The 25137-nt window shown below is 40.8% G+C and overlaps 1 protein-coding gene across 2 annotated transcripts in view; it reads right to left on the bottom strand.

Annotated features, from left to right (window-relative positions):
• WDR70 (WD repeat domain 70) overlaps nucleotides 1-25137 on the bottom strand; it is a 365021-nt gene that overhangs the window by 245980 nt on the left and 93904 nt on the right. For both annotated transcript variants that reach the window (XM_054486906.2, XM_054486907.2), the window contains exon 8: nucleotides 16354-16507. In XM_054486906.2, the coding sequence (XP_054342881.1) occupies nucleotides 16354-16507 (154 nt within the window). The remainder of the gene's footprint in view (nucleotides 1-16353; nucleotides 16508-25137) is intronic.

Genomic DNA, 25137 nt, shown 5'->3' with positions numbered 1-25137 from the left:
CAACATGGCGAAATCCCACCTCTACTAAAAATACAAAAATTAGCTAGGTTTAGTGGAGCACGCTTGTAATCCCAGCTACTCGGGAGGCTGAAGCATGAGAATCACTTGAACCCAGGAAGCAGAGATTGCAGTGAGCCAAGATTGCACCACTGCACTCTAGCCTGGGTGACAGAGTGAGCCTCTGTCTTTAAAAAAAAAAAAAAAAAAAAAAAAAAAATCTGTTCAACCAAAGTACTGAAAAATGAAATGATTTAAATCCAAAGGATTTCCAAGGGTCCCATTAATCTCTTTTGAAAGTAGAAATTTGTGAGCCTATGCTTAAGAAAAAAAAAATTAATTAAAAAAAAGAGAAAAAGAAAACACCTATTATCGAGGGCAAACAACTTCAGGACAAAGAAATAGCTCACTGTACTCCCTCCGATTTCTCAGTATAGATAAATTTGGGCTGAAGGCCAGATTGCATGTGGAAGGAAAGGAAAGGGAAGAGGAATGGGAAGGGAAGAGGGAAGAGGGAAGGGAAGGGAAGGGAAGGGGAGGGAAGGGAAGGGAAGGGAAGGGAAGGGAAGGGAAGGGAAGAAAAGGGAAGGCAAGGGAAGAGGAAAGGGAAGAGGGAAGTGAAGAGGGAAGGGAAGGGAAGGGAAGGAAAGGGAAGGGAAAAGCGAGGGAGGGAGGGAAAAAGAAAGGAGGAAGGGAGGAAGGGAAAAGGGAGGGAGGAGGAGGGAGGGAGGACGGAGGAGGAGGGAGGGTGGAAAGGAGGGAAGGAGGGAGGGAGGGAAGGAAGGGGAGTGAAAGAAAAGAAAGAAAATAATTTCTAGTGACCAGCGGTTAACAGGGATCTAGTCTGATTTTTGCCCCATTAGATATCTGCCTCTGAGCAAGGAAAACAGTTCACGATTTGCAATAAAAGTAACATTCCAATAATCCAAGACATGCCCAGCCTTTGAGGACTTAGATCCTAAACTACCTTGTTTTCCCCAATCCTGTACACTACACCACACTCTCATTCTCCTCCTCTGCTTAACTAAGCTCCATCTCCACTGACATCTCTGCCTAGTCTCTTCATCCAATGCATAGCCTGCTTATCTCCCAGTCAGTTCCTAGTTTACCAGCTTCCTCTCCTCATTCCCAGACTCAGGAATTCTACAGATGGCTGCTACTCAATTCCATCCTTAGAACCATACTTCTTGTACTTTGTCTAAACAGCAACCCAACAACTCACTCAAACCATGCAGGTGTTAAAGGCAGACCCCAGAAAGCAAATCTTTTACTGATATTTATTGATTAGAGTTGAAACATCTTGGAATAGAAAGGATATTTTTTAATATAAGAAAACTACCCCTATTGCAGAAGACATTAGTGTGTCCAGAATTGGTTCCTTCTGGTGGGTTCTTGGTCTCGCTGACTTCAAAAATGAAGCCATGGACCCTCGCGGTGAGTGTTACAGTTCTTAAAGATGGTGTGTCCCGAGTTTGTTCCTTCAGATGTTCAGATGCGTCTAGAGTTTCTTCCTTCCGGTGGGTTCATGGTCTGGCTGACTTCAGGAGTGAAGCCGCAGACCTTCACAGTGAGTGTTACAGCTCATAAAGGTAGTGCAGACCCAGAGTGCGCAGCAGCAAGATTTATGGTGAAGAGTGAAACAACAAAGCTTCCACAAAAGTGGAAGGGGACCCTAGCGGGTGGCCGCAGCTGGCTGGGGTGGCCAGCTTTTATTCCCTTGTTTGGCCCTGCCCACATCCTGCTGATTGGTCCATTTTACAGAGCACTGATTGGACCATTTTTACAGAGTGCTGATTGGTGCGTTTACAAACCTTTAGTTAGACACAGAGCGCTGATTGGTGTTTACAATCCTTTAGCTAGACAGAAAAGTTCCCCAAGTCCCCACCCGACCCAGAAAGTCCAGCTGGCTTCACCTCTCATTAGGATAAAAGGACATGTGGTCACCTTTACTGTTAAGTACCCAGAATAAGAACACAAATAGTAGGTTAAACAGAAAAACCTACAAGACTTGAATGTTGTTTCTTATTTGTAAAGACAGGAGCATGACAAAGGCAATGGGAATGTTAAGTGCCCTTGTGTTAAAACAGTGACCAAAATTAGTCATAACAAAATGAAGTTCAACTAAGGATTCTTAAATGGGTCTAAACAGATTCAGTACCATGGCTAACATTAGTGGAACAATTTTTAAAGAGACACCTATTAAAGAACAGTTAGTGACTAAACACTTTTTCATCAAATAAACTACTTTTTCTCTCTTCTTCTCTTATCTAAACATAGGCACTCCTGAAAAATATCTCTTCCTTTATTTAACAGCCTTAACTGGAAATAGCCTAGAAGAAAGAATTAAGCAACTATTTATTTCTCATAATATGCTATACTTTCAGAGAGGACATTAATTATCCATGACCAACAGTGGTTTCCTCAAAACACACACACACACACACATAGAGAGAGAGAGAGATTGCTGATAATCTGTCTGTACTCTTGTGGCTGCCCCAATGACAAAAGTTATAAAAACAGCTCCCTTTGTAACAGTGCTATCTGTAGTTACTAAATGATTTGGGGCTCCATGACCCACAAAATAAAAGTACCCATGTCTTTGGCATGTTGAGCTAACAAAGCCTACCCCCAAGAAGAGACAAAATGCAGCAGAAAATAGTAGGGAATATACTGGGAACTCAGATCCAAAAGTTCTTCTTAACTAGAGTCCATTCACCAGCTTTCAGGAATTATCAAATCTCCTGAAATGGTCAACAAAATTTTGTGTGAATACATTTTGCCGGGGAGAATACTCACAGCTTAAATTCAGGAATTTGCACACATTTTTTCTAAAGCGTCAGATCACATTTTAGGCTTTGTGGGCCACATGCTCTCTGCTATAACTACTCAACTCTACCACTGCAATTCAAAGGGAGCCACAGGGAATAGTAAATTAATGGATGTGTCTATGTTCCAATAAAACTTTTATTTACAAAAACAAGGTGGTGGCTGGATTTGCCCCAAGGCCATGGTTTGCCAACCCCAACACACTCTTAGTCATCTGCTTGCATAAATCAAGGATTCTAAAGTCCAAGTCTAATTCCTGAGTAATTTTAATATCCATCTGAATACCTCAAAAACAAATTCAATCTTCCTTGGCCTACTCAATTCTGATGACTTGTTACAAGATATTTCAGCAGTGCCAACTATGGCTAATTCTGCCACTACCATGAATGGTCATAATATGCTTCTAAAATCCTGAACTCTCAATATTTACTGATTTCACAAATATTTATCACCAAATATGTTTTAGGCTCTAGATATTACACTTACTGGCCACACAACCTCCTATCTTGCAGTTTTTTGAATTCTTAAATTTTCAATATCTTAAACTTTAACCTCTCTCTCAGCATAATCCTGAGTGTCCTTTTGTTGAATCTACAATGAAGTGCTTTTATTCCAAAATAACCTCCCCCTGTTCTCCCCCTACAGTCACCGTAGTCCATCCAAATACCTAGGCTCCTGAATAAGATTCAATAATAGGATATGAACATGCAGAATGACTGTTTCTACAAATTTACATTTTGTAGCCCGTAATACTTCCATAATTCTTCCAGTCATGTTTCTCTCACAACCATCAACAGCTATTCTATGTCTTTACAATTCTACTGAAGGCCCTATCCCAGTATCTCCCAATACAAAACTAGGAAATGACTCTGCTAATAGATGGAGGCATTATTCATTTCCTATCTAAGTCTACCACTTGTAAATATAGCTGCATATGACCTCATTCTTATCCCTTCCATTCCCAGTGCAAAAGTACTCCAGCTGGACGCAGTGGCTCACACCTGTAATCCCAGCACTTTGGGAGGCCAAGGCGGGTGGATCATTCGAGGTCAGGAGTTTGAGACCAGCCTGGCCAACATGATGAAACCTCGTCTCTAATAAAAATACAAAAATTAGCCAGGCATGGTGGTGGGCGCCTGTAATCCCAGCTACTTGGAAGGCTGAGGCAGGAGAATTGCTAGAACCCAGGAGGCAGAGGTTGCAGTGAGCAGAGATCATGCCACTGCGCAACAGAGTGAGACTCCATCTCAAAAAAAAAAAAAAAAAGTATTCCCTCCTCCTACCCAAAAGCTAACTCCTGCTCTTCGTTTGATCACAATCCCTAACAACTCCTCAAGGACTTTCATCATTACTTGTTTGGTTTTTACAGAAATGCATTAGTTTTCTATTGCTCTGTAACAAGTTACCAAAAACCTAGGGACTTAGTACACCCCCGATTTATTACCTAACAGCTGCGTAGGTCAGAAGTCTGGCACAACGTAGCTAGATTCTCTGCTCCGGATCTCACAGACTGAAATCAGGATGTTAGTAGGACCGTACTATTTTCTAGAGGTTCTGGGAAATAATCTGCTTCTAAGTTTATTCTAGTTGCTGGCACAAGTTCCTTGTGGTTGTAGAACTGTGATCCGTATTTGCTTGCTGCCTATCAGCTGAGGCTACTCTTAGCTTTCTAGACACTATGTGCAATCTCCATTAGATGCAACATGAGAAAGATTCTCCTTTGCTGACCCTGAAGACGGAGGGATCTACGTGGCAAGGAATGCATTAGGAATGCTGACCTATTAGAGTGCAGTCTTACTGACATCCTGATTTCAGTCTGTGAGACCCTCAGCAGAGAAATGTAGCCACATTGTGACAGACTTCTGACCTAAACAGCTGTTAAGTAATAAATTGGGGTGTCCTAAGTCCCTGGTTTTTGGTAATTTGTTACAGAGCAATAGAAAATTAATGCAGTTCTGTAAAAAACAAACATATTAAGTAATGATGAAAGCCAAACCCACAAATCTTTGCAAAACAACCTGTTCTTTATCTACAGCTGTTGTTTAACTTGTTAAGGAGCAATACTCTTAAGCTTCCTAGAGATCACCTGGTTTGGTTAAGAAGATCTGTGAGGCACACCCTTAATTTCTTGGAAGAGTCCAATGTGACTGAATACTCTCACCTTTTGATCTTTCTGAAGTTATTATACAGCCACATCCCTGGCTTTCTCCATACCATGCTTTCAGAAGTTATTGCTGTATGTTAGCATCCTTTGTCATCTCGATAGGCTAAAAATTAACTAAATCATCTAGTCTTGGTTCCCTTTTAACAAAACTTCCCTTGGTTTTCTCATATTTTACTATAAGGAGCAAGAAGAAACCAGGCAGCACCTTCAACATTTTGCTTAGAAATCCCCTTGCCTATATATTCAAATTCATCATTCACAAGTTCTGATTTCATCTTCAAAACCAGCAGCAGAGAATCTCCCTGACATCAAGTCTCTCCTACACTTAGAATACCATTTGCCAGGAAGAGACCAACTGCTTTTAAGTGCTCACCTGATGAGGCTGGATCCATGGAAGGCAATCTTCCTTTCTTAAAGTCCATTGTGTCACACAATGTAATCACAGGAGTGACTAGCCCATTATACTTATAGTTCAAAACTACATTCAAGGAGAAGTGCAGGGACTCTTAGGAGCCATCTTAGAATTCACCCTACAACAAGAGCTTTGGGTGTAGCAATTCTGAAACTACTTTCCATGTACTGTAACACTGAACAAATGAGTAAATATAATTGTGATGTTAAAAGCCACGTTCTTCACTGTTGGAGAAGTGAATTACGAATATGGAACGGGAAAAGGCTAGAACGTTGGATTAGAATTAGATGTATCCAAGTGAACTCATAATTTTTTACTTATTTTAATTTTTGGATTGGTTTATCTCCCTCCTAGCTTTGTCTTTTGAGGCTAGAAGCAATGACACCCAACAGCAATGAATATATCCAGAGTACCAAATCTTAATTTCTAAACTGACTTCCCTGTTGAATGAAGCCATGGATCACTAGAAAAGTAGGTAGGATCAAATCAGGGAAAGTACAAGATGACCCTGGAACATCTTGTTGTGCCAAAATGTAAGAAAGTACTCCGAAAATGATGGGGACATGTCAAAAGGGCAGAAGCCAATGTTAAGAAGTTTCTATTAGATGAAAGTTTCTGTAAATATTTAGAAAATGGAAAGAAATAAAATGTACTTCAAATCATTCAATTTTTTAGTTATATCTATTATTAAAACCTTAAGTTAACAGTTTTCTTTTGCTTAAGAAAACAAAAATAAACCCAGAACAGTTATTTTAATAAAAATTAAATATTTTAAGTTCTTAAGAGAAAGTATTCACCAGTAAAAATACATGACTAATATATTTCATCTCCAAATAATAAGTGCCAATTTTTTGGAATGGCTGGGTATCAGAATGACTACATGTACTATTCAAAAATAAGTAAAACATTTGAAAACTCTTCTAACTTCCATGACTAAGATCCGCTAATGGAAATATCTCCCACTAAAATGTCCAAGCATTCTGAGGTATCCTGAACCTGCTTTCTCCACCTTAGTCATGTAATTTTAAAATAAATGGCAGAGAATTGCTTTCATGTTGAAAAGAAAAAGAGTTGAAGACAATCCTGGAGAAAGGCACTTAACAATATCAACTCTAGATGAATTGATAAAAGAAAGCTTATGGGGGACTTCAAGATGGCTAACTAGAAGCACCAAACACTCACCTCCTCTACAAAGAAAAGCTTAATGAGTAGATAATCACACTTCAAATACAGCATCAAAGAGAGAATGCTGGAATTCAGCAGAGAAGTGACAGGCACTGAAGAAGAAAGCAAGGCACAGAGCCCAGCCAGGACCAGCTGGGAGCCCTAAGGGGTTCCTCAGTGTGGGGAAAAGGTGAGTAAAAGATTCCCAGCATCCAGATTCTCCCTGTAGATACCTGCAATCCTAGCCATAGCACAGTCCCTTAACCCTGACAAGCTGAGACTGGTATAAACAAGCTTCTAAAGAGGAAGCTCACAATAGGTTCCACGCACACCTGGAAACCCAAGCACCTGCAGCATGGCACGAATTTGAGAGCCCAGACCCCACCAGTCTGTTTTCTGTTCTGGGGCCAAACAGTACCTGCATCTCCACATCCCTGGAGGCCCAATGACATCCCCTCATACCCACTGGGAGGGTTGTAGCACATGACACCAGTTGGACCCAGCAGAGCAGCAATATCCCCAGCACTCTAGATCACACAGCATCCAGTACACTGAAGAAAGGACAATGCAGAGCTCTGTGGATGCTGCCTCTAGGACAAAGGGAGCCAAAGCCCAGACCCACCTGCCTCAGGTCACTGCCACTGAGAGTAACCTTGCCCGCCCACCCCCAGCAGCAAAGCCCCAGCACACCCGCACATGCTCTGAGGGCAGGCTCTCCCTGCCTGCTGCTGCAGCCAGGGACCAGAGCCTAAGAATCACCTGCCTGGGGCAGGTACCACAGACAGCAACCCTGCTACCCACAACAGCAGGACTGTGGTACATGTGCCTTGAGGACAGGCTCACCCTAGCCAATGCAGCCAATGCCACAGGGAATAGGGGAAGTGGAGACAAAGCATGTGCTCTCCAGAGACTGAGATGTATCTGCCTGGGATGGCTACCACTGGCATCAATCTCTCTTACCACCACCCCCACCACCTCTGTCATTGAGCCTTCCCCTTAGCAGAGCTGTTCATTTCCACATCCCCTGAGGATAGACTCTCCCTGCCTACTACTGCTGCTGCAGCCACCACCCAAGGACACTACCCAGGACATGGGGATCACCCTGCCCTGCCCAACACAGCCTGCATTTGTGCACAACATCAGAGGCCTTAAGGACAGGCCCACAAGGCCTGGCACCAGCAACCCCAGGGCTCTCTATCACACTGCCCAGGGGCCTGTGGATTCCCCTGCACCATCAGTCACCTCAGGCACATGCACATAAAGAGACCAAACAGCCCCAGAATGCCTGCCGCACCCTAGCACGCCATCTGAAGGCCTAGGAATTGCCCCCATCCCACCTACCACAGCCTATACCCATTTGGGCCATCAGGGGGACCTGATGACAGCCCCAAAATGCCTGACACTGTCACCCCCTGAGTGCCCTACCACACCACCCTAGACCTGACAATGTCACCCCAACCAAGTGCCCTACCACACCACCCTACCACATAGCCTAGGATTGCTGTGCCCCACTGGTCACTCCAAGCAGGAGTGTGCACTACCAGATGGCCTAATAACAGGCCCAGAAAACCTACTGCCAGTGCCTAAGCATGCCATCTACAGGCCTGGGGGTTCACCCTGCCCAGTCTACCACTGCTTGTATCTATCTACACCTCCTAGGGGCTGGAGGACAAGGTTGCTCAGCCTGCCACCACCACCAAACCTGGCACCCAGCTATGTGTACCACCTGGAGGTCTGAAGACCAGGCTGCCCAGTCTGTCACAGCCACCACTAACATCAGTGTGTGCTAACTGGAAGCCCAGGTGTTGCCCTGCCACTATACTGCCATCACCAACACCAGGCACAATGCTCGGGGGCCCAAGGACTGGCCCACCCACTCAACTCACCACTGCCACTACTGGCACCTGAAAAAGCCACCTGGAGGCCCAAATATCAGCCTGTCTGAACCTACTAACACCAGTGCCCATGTACTGTGCGCAAGGGCCCAAGAACAGGGACATTCAGCCCACCATTGCCACCACTGGGGCCAGAAGACTGGCCCACCTGGCATTGCTACATCTAATAAATCCTCACCACAGCCTCCACTAACAAATTCACCTAAGCCTCTGAGGAAAACACAGACACCACTGACAGGGTTTAAAGCCAAAGAAGTCATATGGAGACTACACTACTACACACATCCAGAATCAGTGCTGAAGTGCCCTACCTAACCAACACCATAGATACATCTACAGGAAAAAGTATTCCTCTATGAAAGCCAATCCAAAAAACTGGAAGAAGTAACTGTTACACGAGTTGCACAGATAACAATGTAAGAACACAAGAAACACAAAAAAGCAAATAAAAGTGACACCTCCAAGGGAACACAATAATTCTCCACCAACAGATTCCAGTGAAAAGAAAATATGAAATGTCTGAAAAAAATTCGAAATTGTAGTCTAAAAGAAGCTCAGTGATATACAAGAGAATACAGATAAACAATACAAAGAAACCAGAAAAACAATTCAGGATATGAATGAGAATTCACCAAAGATAACTTATAAAAACAAACAAAATCTTAGAATAATTCAATAAATGAAATTAAAAAATACAATTGTAAGCTTCAACAAGAGACTAGATCAAGCACAAGAAAGAATTTCAGAACTTGAAGACAGGTCTTTCCAAATAGCCCAGTTAGACAAAAAAAAAAAAAAAGTAAAGAACAAAAAAAGAATAAAGAAAGCCTACATAATGTATGGGACACCATAAAGCAACCAAATATCTGAATTTTGGGTGTTCCAGGAGGTGAAGAGATCAATGACATAGAAAACCTATTTAATAAAATAATCGTTGAAAACTTTTCAAGTCTAACAGGAGACTTAGACATACAGATACAAGAAGGTAGGAGATTCCCATATAGATACAACCCAAAAAGGTCTTTTTAGTGGCACATTATAGTCAGATTGTCAAAAGTCAAAGACAAAGAGGAAATTCTAATAACAGCAAAAAAAAAGGTCTAGTCACATGTAAGACCACACCCATCAGACTTAACAGTGGATTCCTCAGCACAAACCTTATAGGCCAGAAGAGAATGAAATGATATTGTCAAAGTGCTGAAAGGAAAAAAAAAAAAAAATGCCACCCAAGACTAGTACACTCAGCGGTTATAATGAAGGAGAAATAAAGTCTTTCTCAGGCAAACAAAAGCAGGGAATTCATCACCACTAGGCCAGGCCTACAAGAAATGTTTAAAGGAGTCCTATAACTGGAGGCAAAAGAATAACAACTATGGGCTGGGTGCGGTGGCTCACGCCTGTAATCCCAGCACTTTGGGAGGCCTAGGCAGGCAGATCACGAGGTCAGGAGTTCAAGACCAGCCTGGCCAACATGGTGAAACCCCGTCTCTACTAAAAATACAAAAATTAGCCGGGCGTGGTGGTACGCACCTGTAGTCCCAGCTACTCGGGAGGCTGAGGCAGGGGAATCACCTGAACCCGGGAGGAGATTGCAGTGAGCTGAGATTGCACCACTGCACTCCAGCCTGGTGACAGAACCAGACACCCTCTCAAAAAAAAAAAAAAAATATATATATATATATAATGTATATTTATATATTTATATATACATACACATATATAAAATGATATAAAAAATAGAGATACAAATTTAATAATATAACAATTTAACAATATAATTAGGAGGGCCTGTTTATATATGAAGTATATAATATTTTATCATGATAGATTAGATATATTATTAATAAATTGCTTCAACACCCTATTCACTGAATTTTCCAGCAAACCACAATTACTAATTACTCCTGAAATCAGAAAAGAGATTAAAAAGATTTTATAACAGTATCCTATGAAATCTACTACTTTCAAGTAATTGTAGTTGAATTACCAAAACCCATCACTCAAGCCAATGACTACAATTAAGATATCAGTAACATTTCCTAGATAAATAAACAGTCAATTAATTATATTTGCATCTGGGAAATGGAGAAAGTACATATAAGCCACGATTTTGAAGTCAAAAGAGAGGGAATATTTGGCAAGGAGGAGTGAGTTATAGTATGTAATTATAACATATAGCAATTTTTTGTATGCTGGTAACTAATTTTAATTTCCTACATTTTTATGTAGATTTCTGCTATTCTTGTCCTACTTTCCTAATCATCTTTCTATATGGATGACTACATAAGTCTGAGAATACCAAAAGAGACAGACACAGAACCAATCGGATTCTTTTCTTCTTGAAGCTTCTGCACAGCAAAAAAAACTATCAACAGAGTGAACAGACAACCTACAGAATGGGAGAAAATTTTTGCAAACAATGCATGTGACAAAGATCTAATGTCCAACACTGATAAGGAACTTAAACAAATTTACAAGAAAAAAAAAATCTCATTAGAAAGTGGGCAAAGAACATAAACAGACACTTCAAAAGAAGACACACATGCGGCCAACAAGCATATGAAAAAAAGCTCAATATCACTGATCATTAGAGAAATGCAAATCAAAACCACAATGGCATACCATCTCACACCAGTCAGAATGGTTATTATTAAAAAGTCAAGGCCGGGCATGGTGGCTCACGCCTATAATCCCAGCACTTTAGGAGGCTAAGGCGGGCGGATCACATGAGGTCAGGAGTTCGAGACCAGCCTGGACAACCTGGCGAAACCCCGTCTCTACTAAAAATACAAAAATTAGCCCAGCATGGTGGCGGGCGCCTGTAATCCCAGCTACTCAGGATGCTGAGGCAGGAGAATCGCTTGAACCCGGGAGGCAGAGGTTGTAGTGAGCCGAGATCATGCCACTGCACTCTCCAGCTTAGGTGACAGAGCGAGACTCTGTCTCAAAAAAAAAAAAAAAAAAATTTGAATTTTGTTTAAATTGCTAACACATACTGGGCATTCAATAACAAAGTAAAGGACATGAGATTGTGATCCTTATGAGGGTTTGAGAGGCACTTCACTAGGGTTCAACATAGAGCAGTCTGAAACATACTGTAATAATTTAATCCAATGGCTCATCTACAGCACCTAAAAAGATTACAGCAGATTCTCATTATTCAGTGTAGTTACGGTCTAGAAAGTTCCATGAAGAAATAAAAAGTTAGGTTTCAGCAAGCTACTGGTCACATTTTTGTAAACTTACCAACACCTACTTTTGTTGTATGTGTGCTTATTTAACATATATTGTTGGCCAGGCACAGTGGCTAACGCCTGTAATCCCAACGCTTTGGGAAGCCAAGGCGGGCAGATCATTTGAGGTCTGGAGTTCGAGACCAGCCTGGCCAACGTGGTGAAACCCTGTCTCTACTAAAAATACAAAAAAAAAAAAAAAAAAATTAGCCAGGCATGGGGGCGCATGCCTGTAGTCTTAGCTTTTCGGGAGGCTAAGGCAGGGGAATCGCTTGAACCCAGGAGGCAGAGGTTGCAGTGAGCTAAGACTGCACCACTACACTCCAGCCTGAGCAACAAAGTGAGATTCTATCTCAAAAAATAATAATAATAATTAATTAAATGAATGAATAAATAATATATATTGTTCATTCATTAACACTGAACTCACAGCCAATGGCACTACAGTACTCACGCCTGAATGAAGTTTATTTAATGCACGTATTTTCTCTGTAAGGCACATCACAGACTTCTTGGACTTGTGAATGCTAAGCAGCACTTCAGCACTATGCTTGGGGGTTAATTTAAATGGCAAAACAACCAACAAACAGTACAAAAATAGGAAAAGCATGGCATTAAATAGACCACAAAAAGGATACCTGACTATTGTATGAGAGCTGAAAAAGAAGGCAGAATATCACCCTGTTCAAACTCAAATTCTTTGACACTCTATGCAAACACATGACTATGCAAGTGCTGTGAGTACTGATTTTGGGGTTACAAAAAATAGTAGGTGAGTTCACAAATACAAAAGCTGAAAACAAGGAGAATCGACTATTTTCGTAGACAATCTAATCTCACAGAAGATTTCAATTCAGACAAAAATCATGAGAATTACTGTATTAGAAAAGGGCACTAGATAGGGGGAAAAGAGTAAAAATCAGAATTAAAACAAAGGTTCAAAATTCTGCATCAACCATATCCAGTTACATTTTAATATGTTTGTGGCAGACTACATTATTGTTCCCAACTCATCACCCCTCCCTATATCTACAACCTTTCCCCAAGACAATGCAGTTCCTCCTGCTAGAGATCAGGTATATTTATCTATACTATCAATGTTAGCCATGGACAAGGTATGTGCTTTGGCTGACTGAATGTTAGTGGACATGATAGAAGCAATGGCTTAAAATGTACTTCCAGAACTGGAGTTTCCTTGTGATTCTATCACTGTGACAAAAACACATCCTCAGGTAGTCCACTGATCCAAGGGGGAACACACAGAAAACATACCTAGACTCTTTCTGCAGCTTGCAGCCTCACCAAGCCAAGAACAGTCAACTCACAGATATGTCAGCAAAAATAAATGTTTTTCGTACCTTAAGTTTTATATAATTATTGACCTATAGTTCACTGATATATAATATAATCTTAAAATATTATCCCATTAAAAATATTTACATTAAAAACTGAGACCACTTTCTCTCCTTCTTTTTTTTTTTTCTTTAATTAAGAAACAGGGTGTCTCAATGTTGCCCAACCTGGAGTTCAGTGGCTAGTGGCTATTCACAAGCACAATCATCGCACACTACCTCATACTCCTGGGATCAAGCAATCCTCCTGCTTCAGCTTTCCAAGTAGCTGGGACTATAAGTGTGTACCACAGCATGTCAGCTCTCTCTCTCCTTCTTGACCTAAAGCCTAGCACAAAATTAGCTAAGTAGAATGTTTCCAAAGATGCCTGCATCAGTATCTCCCATCCCACATAATTTCTGTTTGATTTTGCCATTCACCCACAATATGTTGGGATCTACCTCCCCTCCTTGCAAATTTGAGCTGGCCCTCTGATTCTGTCTAAGATCTGAAGCCAGATATTAAGGTACTTAATTAATTTCCATGTTTGTCCTCTATGCAACCTAGCAATCAAGCAAGAAGTCAAAACCTACTGATATAGTTTGGACGTGTCCCCACCCAAATCTCACCTTTAATTAATTTCCATGTTTGTCCTCCATGCAACCTAGCAATCAAGCAAGAAGTCAAAACCTACTGATATAGTTTGGATGTGTCCCCACCCAAATCTCACCTTGCATTGTAATTCCCATGTGTCAAGGGTGGGGCCAGGTGCAGATAACTGAATCATGGGGATGGTTCCCCCCATACTGTTCTCGTGGTAGTGAATAAGTCTCATGAGATCTGATGGTTTTATAAATGGGAGTTCCCCTGCACATGCTCTCTCCTGCCTGCCGCTATGTGAGACATGCTTTTGCACCTCCTTGCCTTCCACCATGATTGTGAGGCCTCCCCAGCCATGCAGAAGTGTGAGTCAACTCAACCTCTTTCCTTTAAAAATTACCCAGTCTCAGGTATGTCTTTATTTGCAGTGTGAGAACAGACTAATACAAGTTGATACCAGTAGAGTGGAGTACTGCTGTAAAGATACCCGAAAATGTGGAAGCAACTTTGGAACTGGGTAACAGGGAGAGGCTGGAACAATTTGGAAGGCTCAGAAGAGGATAGGAAAATGTGGGAAAGTTTGGAACTTCCTAGAGACTTGTTGAATGGCTTTGACCAAAATGTTAATAGTGATATGGACAATAAGGTCCAGGCAGAGGTGGTCTCAGATGGAGATGAGGAATTTGTTGGGAAATGGAGTAAAGTCACTCTTACTATGCAAAGACACTGGAGGCATTGTGCCCCTGTATTAGAAAAGGGCATAAAATAGGCGGGAAAGAGTGAAAATAAGAATTTTTTTCTAGAGTTCCCTAGAGATCTGTGGAATTTTGAACTTGAGAGAGATGATTTAAGGTATCTGACAGAAGAAATTTCTAAGCAGCATGCATTCGAGAAGAAGCAGAGCATAAAAGTTCAGAAAATTTGTAGCCTGATGATGCAACAGAAAAGAAAAATCTATTTTCTGAGGAGACTGGGTTGTAGAAATTTGCATAAGTAATGAGGAACCAAATGTTAATCACCAAGACAATGGGGCAAACGTCTCCAGGGCATGTTAGAGACCCTCACAGCAGACCCTCCCATGACAGGCCTGGAGGCTTAGAAAGAAAAAATGGTTTTGTGTTTCCAGAACCCCCTGCTGTGTGCAGCCTAGGAACTTGGCGCCCTGCATCCCAGCTGCTCCCGCCATAGGTAAAAGGGGCCAAGGTACACCTCAGGCCATGGCTTCAGAGGGTGCAAGTCCCAAGCCTTTCAGGTTCCAGGTGGTGTTAAGCCTGTGGATGCACAGAAGTCAAGAATTAAGGTTCATGAACCTCCACCTAGATTTCAGAACATGTATGAAAATGCCTGGAAATTCAGGCAGAAGTTTGCTGCAGGGACAGGGCCCTCATGGAGAACCTCTGGTAGGGCTGTGTCAAAGGGAAATATGGGGTTGGGACCCCCACACAGAGTCCCCACTGGGGTACTGCCAAGCAGAGCTGTGAGAAAAGGGCCACCATCCTCCAGACCCCAGAATGGTAGATCCACTGACAGCTTGCACTGTGTGCCTGGAAAAGCTGCAGACACTCAATGCAGCCAGAAGGGGGGCTGTACCCTGCAAAGCCACAGGGGTGGAGCTGCCCAAGACCCTGGGAACCCACTTCTTGCATCACCTGGATGTGACACATGGAGTCAAAGGAGGTCACTTTGGAGCTTTAAGATTTGCCTGCTGGGTTTTGGACTTGCATGGGGCCTGTAGCTCTTTCCCTTTGGCCAATTTCTCCCATTTGAAACAAGTGTATTTACCCAATGCCTGTATCCCTGTGTATCTAGAAAGTAACTAACTTGCTTTTGATTTTACAGGCTCATGGGTGGGAGGGACTTGCCTTGTCTCAGATGAGACTTTGGACTATGGAATTTTGATTTAATGCTGAAATAAGAGTTTGGGGGACTTTGGGGAAGGCATGATTGGTTTTGAAATGTGAGGACATTGAGATTTGGGAGGGGCCGGGGCAGAATTATATGGTTTGGCTGTGTCCCCACCCAAATCTCATCTTGAATTGTAACAATTCCCATGTGTCAAGGGCGGGGCCAGGTGGAGATAATTGAATCATGGAGGCAGTTTCCCCCATGCTGTTCTCATGGTAGTGAATAAGTCTCATGAGATCTGATGGTTTTATAAATTGGAGTTCCCCTGCACATGCTCTCTCCTGCCTGCCGCCATGTAAGACACGACTTTGCACCTCCTTGCCTTCCACCATGATTGTGAGGCCTCTCCAGCCATGCAGAACTGTGAAACAATTAACCTCTTTCCTTTATAAATTATCCAGTCTCAAATAGGTCATTATTAGCAGCATGAGAACAGACTAATACACCTAAGACTACCACACTGTGAAAAGACCCAAACTAGACATGTGGCAAGAGAAAAAGACAGAGAGACAGAGAGCCAGCAAGAAGGGAAGGGGTGGGGTAGAAGTAAGGAAGAGGCAAAGACACAGAGAGATGCCATGGAGCAGGACACTGACTGCAAACCATCTGGGCCCATTTTGTATCTTACAGCCATCCTAGTGCTCCAGCTGATACTGTATGAAGCAGAACCACCCAATCAATCTACACAATTGTGAGAACGAATAAATTGCTATTGTTTTATGACACTAACTTTTGGGGAAAATTATTACATGATAACTCAAATAGTTGTTGATAAATGTGTGCTGAATTAATTTAATTCATTAAAATATTCTGTTTAATGCTTACCTTGGTGTTGGCCATGTCCACAATATACTGGTCTCCTTTTATACATTCCATTACTTCAAAACCATCTCTGTCAATAACCTTGGCCTGAGAGCTTCCAGATACAACAAGAATCATGTCTCCTGTGTTACTATACTGTAATGACTTGATCTGATGGCTGTACAAAAAGAAAAGGAAAATTGGTAAGATACTAAGCACAATGTTTATAATTTTACTACATTAAGTATTGCCAGAAAAAAAATGTGACACAAATGGGCAAAATGATAATTCCAGAAAATCAGGAACATCAACCTCAAATGGGTTCTAAATGCCCATTGGCAGCTGGGCAAGGTAGCTCATGCCTATTATCCCAACACTTTGGGAGGCCAAGGCAGATGGATCACCTGAGGTCAGGAGTTCAAAATCAGCCTGACCAACATGGTGAAACCCCATCTCTAATAAAAATACAAAAAATTAGCCAGGCATGGTGGCGGGCACCTGTAATCCCAGCTACTTGGGAGGCTAAGGCAGGAGAATTGCTTGAACCTGGGAGACAAAAGTTGCAGTGAGCCGAGATCATTGCACTCCAGCCTGGGCAACAAGAGCAAAACTCTGTCACCAAAAAAAAAAAACAACTAACCAACCAACCACTGGCTATTCTGGTAGCTCTCTCTTCCCACTTCCACTGCAATCTATTAAAACTCTCTCTAATTACCTTATATCTCCAACCCAACCAACTCTCCCTCTTTCAGCTGTTGAATCTTCTGGCTCTTTCTCAGAAGAAACAAGAACTGCCTCAACTTCCTCTCATTATTGTTATAAACTTATCTTTACCTGAACTTTCTTCCTCCTCCTCTTTCATTACAATGGTAGAAATGAACCTCTTCCAGCCCATGGCAAATCATACTTATATCCTGGATCTCATCTCTCCCAGTCTCCTCAGGAACTTCTACTATCTTCTCTCTTTCATCCCCTTCACAGCTAAGCCGTTTGAACAAGTTTTCAAGCCTCCTCATCTCCTTTTGTTCTTTAGCACTACAATACCTTTCCACCCTCACCACTCCACTAAAACTGATCTTGATCTTGCCATTGTGGCTGTAGTGAATACAGTGGTGTGCTACCCAGAACTCCCCCTTCAGAAGTGAAGTGCTCATTCTCCCAGCTTCTGGGATTTTGCCTACTGATGGCTAATAACTGAACCCTCAGGAATTTTCCTGAGTTGCAACTCCCTCACCAAAGGTTATGCTATTATACCACCCCAAAACAGCCCACATTCAATGACTGGTCAATATGCAGTAAAATAGTCCATTCCTAAAATATCTCAGAGGGGTTATTCTAGCTTCAGATCTCCCTGTGTAATAGTTGTTGCTGCTATGGCAACTACATGGCAATTCAATTTCCCCATCTTCCCAATGCTGTTTCCCTTGTACCCTCTCTCACAGGGATTGACCCCAGAAACACTCCCCATTATAAACTTCTGACATGCAAATACAGACATTTCAAAGTGTGTTTTTGGGAAACCTGACCTGGGAGAGTTGATACCAAAAGTGGTCCTATGAAGTTTTGACTCCAAATGAGAATCTGATGCTGTATCAACCACAAACTGGCTAGCAATGAGAAACCCATTACTGGTGGCACACAGTCCCTAACATGCCACCATAGGGCAACCACAATTGCTGAAACTTTCGTTGGTGAAAGAGACGCCATGGCAGGTGCAATATTTCAGGCATTTGTGAAGTACAGAGAAGTAATTAAAAGGACTAGGAATTGGATAGCTGTTGCTAGGAGCAGTCAATGCAACGGAGAAAAACAATGAAAGGCTGAGAGTGATAAATCACCAATTAAAGACTATAGTGTGAAAGCCAGATAGTCTCTTTGGCAGCATATAAAGGCTGGGTTATTGGTCTCGGTCAGATAAGTGGTATGCAGTCATTGCTCTCATGAAGCATGTTTTTCTGCCCCTATTAAGGAGGACTAAAAGCAGCTGACAGTCACATCCAACTAACAACAGCATACACTTACATGCCTGAATCAAGGCTATTATTAATTTTCCAGCCTTTAGAGTCCCAAGGGATATGGGCAATCCAAAGAAATTCATGTTGATCCATGGTCTAAATATCACATTAACTCAATCAGGTGAGCAAGAAGTAGCACATACACTGGTAAGATACAACCTTTCCAGAAAATAAGAGATAAACCCTATAAAAGAACAGGAGATTGAGAGAAGGAGATGAGGAGAAGACCTCCTTGTCTCATGTAGATAGACATATGAAAGGGGACAAGTATGAAGCTTTTTGTGTCACAAGTATATCCCAGAAAGCATCAACCTCAAAAGAGGCAATGAATAACCATGCAAAGTGACTTGGCCAGTTTGGCTGTGACTGTTAACACAATAGGCTTGTAAATGAAATAGTCATGGTGGCATGAATAGAAGTTGTAGATGAGCCCAACAGCAACTCTTAACTTGACCTAACTGTTGTCGCTGCTGAAGATCCAACCTGCCAACTATGGTGAGCCCTTCCTCCCAAAATCAATACTAAGCTAATAAATAAGTAAAATATATTATATGAAAAAATGGTAATAAGTATGTGGGGGAAATAAAGCTAGGAAGGTAAGAGGACAGGGATAAATATTTTAAATAGGGAGGTCAAGAAATAAGTGAGTAGCTAGAATTACAGAATCACCTAAAGTAAAGGCAAAATAAAGATGTTTTCAGAAAAACTAAAACTAATAGAATTTGTCAACAGTCGACTTGCTTTAAAAGAGATACTACACAGAATTCTCCAGGTAGAAAGAAAATGATCCCTAATAAAAGCACAGAGTATGGCATGAAGAATAACAGAAAGGGAGAATATACAAGTAAATGAATGAATAAGTTATGAATACTGACTGCATAAAATAACAATACCACCTGAATGGTTTAAAATGCATATACCAATATGTAAAAGTACAGAGGACCCTTGAATAACAAAGGTTTGAACTGCATGGGTCTACTTTTACACTGATTTTTCTCAACCACATGCAGATCAAAAATACAGTATTCTGCCAGGGACAGTGGCTCGTACTCATAATCTCAGCTATGCAATGAGCTATGATCGCGTCACTACACTCCAGCCTATGTGACAGAGCAAGACCCAATCTCTTAAAAAAAAAAAAAGAAAAGGCCAGGCACAGTGGCTCACGCCACAGTCTGGGAGGCCAAGGCAGGTGGATCACGAGGTCGAGATCGAGACCATCCTGGCTAACATGGTGAAATCCCGTCTCTACTAAAAATACAAAAAATTAGCCAGGTGTGGTGACATGCACCTGTAGTCCCAGCTACTTGGGAGGCTGAGGCAGGAGAACCGCTTGATCCCGGGAGGCGGAAGTTGCAGTGAGTCAAGATTGCTCCACTGCACTCCAGCCTGGGTGACAGAGCGAGACTCCGTCTCAGAAAAAAAAAAAAACAGAAGAAGAAAAAAGAAACAATAAAACATTGTAGATAGTATTCAAAATAGTATTCACAGGATGCAAAACTTGCATATACAAAAGGCTGGCTTTTCCCATAGGTGGAATTCTCAGGACCAACTGCAGGACTTGAGTATGCACAAATTTGAATATAGACAGGGATCCTTGCCTATAACAAGGGGACAACTATACGTGAAAACAGCTGCAAAATGGCAGGAGGGAGTAAATGCAGTTACGTGTAGTTAATGATCCAAAGTCTGTGTATTGACTGGGAAGTAGTAAAAGTACTAATTTATAATAGACTTTGTTAAGTTGTAATCTTTAGACTGACGACTAAAAGAATAGTAAAAGACAATCAACTAACAAGCTAACAGAGAAGAGAAAACATAATATTAAAAATTAATGCAGATCAGGCATGGTGGCTCACGCTATAATCCCAGCACTTTGGGAGGCCGAGGTGAGCGGATCACCTGAGGTTGGGAATTTGAGACCAGCCTGACAAACATGCAGAAACCCCATCTCTACTAAAAATGCAAAAAAAAAAAAAAAATAGCTGGGCATGGTGGCGCATGCCTGTAATCCCAGCTACTCAGGAGGCTGAGGCAGGAGAATTCCTTGAACCCGGGAGGCGGAGGTTGCAGTGAGCCGAGATCACGTCATTGCACTCCAGCCTGGGCAACAAGAGCGAAACGCCATCTCCAAAAACAAAAAAAAAAAATGTAATGCAAAAGACAAGACAGTCACAGAGGAAATAAAACAGATTGAACAAATAAAAACAGCGAACAAGATGGATGGTTTACATCCAAATTTATAAGTAATTAAATATAACGAACTTAAAGGTTATAATTAAAAGACAAAGTTTGACAGGATGGATAGAAAACTTCTGCATAAAAAAGACAATTTATTTATAGAGTGTGAATTAAAAGAATGTAAAAACATATTTCACAAAGACTGACTAAAATAAAGCTGGTATATCTTACGATATATATATATCAGGCAGAGTGGCCTTGAAAATCAAGGAATGAGGGCCAGGCGTGGTGGCTCACACCCATAATTCCAGCACTTTGGGAGGCCAAGGCAGCCGGATCACCTGAGATAGGGAGTTCAAGACCAGCCTGACCAATATGGAGAAACCCCGTCTCTACTAAAAATACAAAAAAAATTAGCTGGGCATGGTGGTGCATGCCTGTAATCCTAGCTACTTGGGAGGCTGAGGCAGGAGAATCGCTTGAACCCGGGAGGCGGAGGTTGTGGTGAGCCAGATTGCACCATTGCACTCCAGCCTGGGCAACAAGAGTGAAACTCCATTTAAAAAAAAAAAAAAAAATCAAGGAACAAGGATGGGTACCGTGGCTCACACCTGTAATCCCAGCATTTTGGGAGGCCAAGGCAGATGGATCACTTGAGGCCAGGAGTTCAAGACCAGCCTGGCCAATATAGCGAAACCCCATCTCCACTAAAAATACAAAAAATTAGCCAGGCGTGGTAGCGCACGCCTGTAATCCCAGCTACTCGGGAGGCTCAGGCGTGAAAATCACTGGAATCCGGGAGGTGCAGATTGCAGTGAGCTGAGATCATGCCACTGCACTCCAGCCTGGGCAATAGAGCAAGACTCTGTCTCAAAAACTAAAAATAAAAAAAAAATAAAATAAAGGAACATTACTGGAGATAAAAAGGACATTTCACCATTATCCTCAGCAAACTAATGCAGAAACAGAAAACCAAATGCTGCATGTTCTCACTTACAAGTGGGAGCTGAATGATGGGAACACATGGACACATGTGGGGGAACAACACACCTAGGGGAACAACACACTTTGGGGCCTGGGTGGCAGGGGGAGAGCATCAGGAAGAATAGTTAATGGATGCTGGGCTTAATACCTAGGTGATGGGATAGTCGGTGCAGCAAACCACTATGGCACACGTTTACCTATGTAACAAACCTGCACATCCTGCACATGTAGCCCCGGAACTTAAAATAAAAGTTGAAGATTAAAAAAAAGAATTAATAATAACAAATGGGGAAATCTACCAAGCCGATACAATAATTCTAAGTGTGCTCATGCCTAGTGACATTCCTCCAAATACATAAAGCAAAAAATTACAAAACTAAAAGGAGAAACAGGCAAATCTACAATCACACTCGGAGATTTCAACATCTCTTTTCCAGTAACTGATACTACACAGCCAATTTTTGAAGATCAATAAGGATAGAGAATATTAGAACAACAAAATTAATAAACTAATTTACCTATGTTGGATCCACAACAAAAAATGCAGTCAAGTATACAAATAATGTTTAAAAAGTTGACATATGCAAATCTGTAAATCAAGTCTCAATAAATGTCAAAAACCTAAAATCATATAGCATATGTTCTCTAATCCTAGTGGAACTGTTACAAATAAATTCTCAAAAATAATCTGAACACCACTGAATGTCTGAAAATAAAGCAAGATACCTATAAGTAATCCTTAGATCAAAGAAAAAAACACAACAGAAATTAGAAAATGTTAACTGAATGATAATGAAAATACAATAAATTAGAACTTGTGACTGTAGCTAAAGTAGAAAATTTAGTATTTAGTAGAAAATTTACGGAGTTAAATGCATATATTACAAAAAAATGTTTTAATCAATGATCTAAACATATGTTTCCAAAAGCTGGAAACAGCAAACTATATCTATCTCTCATGAACACAGATACAAAATGTTCCAAAGAAAATATTAGCAAATGGAATCCAGCAATATATATATAAAAGGAAAAGATATCACAATCATGTAAAATGTATTCCAGGAAGGCAAGATAGGTTTAATATTCAAGTCAATTCATGTGACTTTCTAAAAATCCAGCAAAAAGGACGAAAAGTAATTCAGGTATCTGATAAAACATATCAAAAGACAACATTAAGAATGTAAGGCCAGGCGTGGTGGCTCAAGCCTGTAATCCCAGCACGTTGGGAGGCAGAGGCGGGCAGATCACCTGAGGTCAGGAGCTCGAGACCAGCCTGGCTAACATGGTGAAACCCTGTTTCTACTAAAAATACAAAAAATTAGCTGGGCGTGATGGCACACACCTGTAATCCCTGCTACTCGGGAGGCTGAGGCAGGAGAATCGCTTGAACCAAGGAGGCAGAGGGTACAGTGAGCTGAGATCGTGCCATTGCACTCCAGCTTGGGCAACAAGAGCGAAACTCAGTCTCAAAAAAAAGAAGAATATGAATAGACCAAGCTAGAGAGTAGGAGAAAATATTTGTAATGCAAAGGATTATTGCTGTGTGTGTACGTGTATCTCCTAAAATACGCTGATTTTAAAAAAAAGAATAAAAAGACCAACCCACTAAAAGTGTAAAAAGATAGATACTTAACAAAATATATTCAAGCACTCTGTAAAAACATTAAAAGGTGCTTCACATCATTAATCATTTGTGAAATGCAAAAACAAAAAAACACAATGTATCATTTTATACCCACCCACTAAAATGGTTAAATCAAAGATACTGACCATATTGAATATGGTCAAGAATGTGGAGCAATTAGAATTCTCATACACAACTGGTAAAGTGTAAGATAAAAAAATATGTTGGAGAACTGTTTGGCAGTTTCATATAAAGGTAAACATGTACCTATTCTAGGACTCAACAGTTCTATTCTTATGTATGTTTATAGCACACAAAAAGGCTCATACAAAAACGTTCAAAGCAGCTTTATTCATTACGTCCAAAAGCTGAAAACAATAATCTAAATTGTATATTTGCCAGGCACAGTGGCTCATGCCTGTAATCCCAGCACTGTGGGAGGCTGAGGTGGGCAGATCACTCGAGGCCAGGAGTTTGAGATCAACCTGGCCAAAATGGCAAAAACCCATCTCTACTAAAAGTACAAAAAAATTAACCAGGAATGGAGGTGGGTGTCTGTTAATCCCAGCTACTAGGGAGGCTTAGGCAAGAGAATTTCTTGAACCCGGGAGGTGGAGGTTGTAGTGAGCCAAGATCGTGCCACTGCACTCCAGCCTGGGCAACAGAGCGAGACTCCATCTCAAGTAATCAATCAATTGTACACTTTACATGTTGTATATATAATTTGTACATTTGGTATATTTATGCAATGAAATACATGGATAAATGTCATAAACATTTTATTGAGTCAAACAAAAAAGAAACATATTATATACTATACAATCCCAATTACATAAAGTCAAAAAATAGGAAAATATTATGGCAATAAAAATTTAAAATACTTGCCTCTATGGGAAGGAGGGACAAAGAATGAAAAAGAATCAAGAGAACTTTCTGAGGAGATGGGTATATTTGTTTTCAGTGATACTTATGCAAGTGTATGCAAATATCAAAGCATTCAAGTCAAGCCTTTAAGAATGGCAAAATCTTGCATACAAATTGTACTTCAACAAAATTTGTATTTAAATTTGGGATATTCACTAATAATTTCATAAAACCTCTTGGCAAATTAGGAAGTAAAGAGAAAGTTCTTAATTTGATAAAGAGTGTCATTAAAAAAAAAACTATAACAAATATCTTCCTTAATGGTGACATGTTAAAAACCTTCCCTCTGACATTAAGAGCAGGATAAGACAGCCTATTTTCAACACTTCTATTCAACATATAATAGAGGTCCTTGACCATGCAATATGACAAGAAAAAGACCACTTGATTTATGACAAAAGTGATGAAAGAAGTCTTTTCAATGAATGATGCTGAGTCAATTTGACATTGTAAATAATAAATCTTTGTCCTTATTTTACAATACACATAAAAATCAATTCCAGGTACAGTGTAGGCATTAATTATTAACTTTTAAAAGTAATATATCTAAACTTCTGGAAGATAAAATTGACAACACGGGGTTAAAGAAAAATTTTCTCAAACAGAAAACAAAAAAATTCTAATCATAAAAAAAAAAGAATGCAAATGTTACCTTCATCAAAATTAGGAACTTCTATTCATCAAAAGACATCACAAACAGTGACAAAAAAAGCCAAAAATTGCGAGTGAATATGTGCCTCCTATTTAACCAATGGAAGTCCCCAGATCCACCATATTTTTAAAATCTATTAAATGGTATTTAAAAAAAAAGGCAACCACCAGAAAAATGGCCAAAAGATTTAACCATTTGAGAAAGGATATCCAAATATCCAATGTTATGAGAAGTTGTCTAATCTTTTAATTTTTGCATCACAAAAATTCAAAATAAAGCTACAATGAAATACTATTATATATCCACCAAAATGACTAAAATTTAAAAGGCTGACAACACAAAGTGTTGGCAAAGATGTAAGGTAACTTTTGCGGACTGTGGGTAGGAGGGTAGATTGGTACAATGATTTTCAAAATCTATTAGAAATA

This window comes from Pongo pygmaeus, chromosome 4, assembly GCF_028885625.2.
Source record: "Pongo pygmaeus isolate AG05252 chromosome 4, NHGRI_mPonPyg2-v2.0_pri, whole genome shotgun sequence".
NCBI classification, from domain to species: Eukaryota; Metazoa; Chordata; class Mammalia; order Primates; family Hominidae; genus Pongo; species Pongo pygmaeus.
Note: the sequence above shows the minus strand (reverse complement) of the source record. Positions and strands in the feature narration are given on the sequence as shown.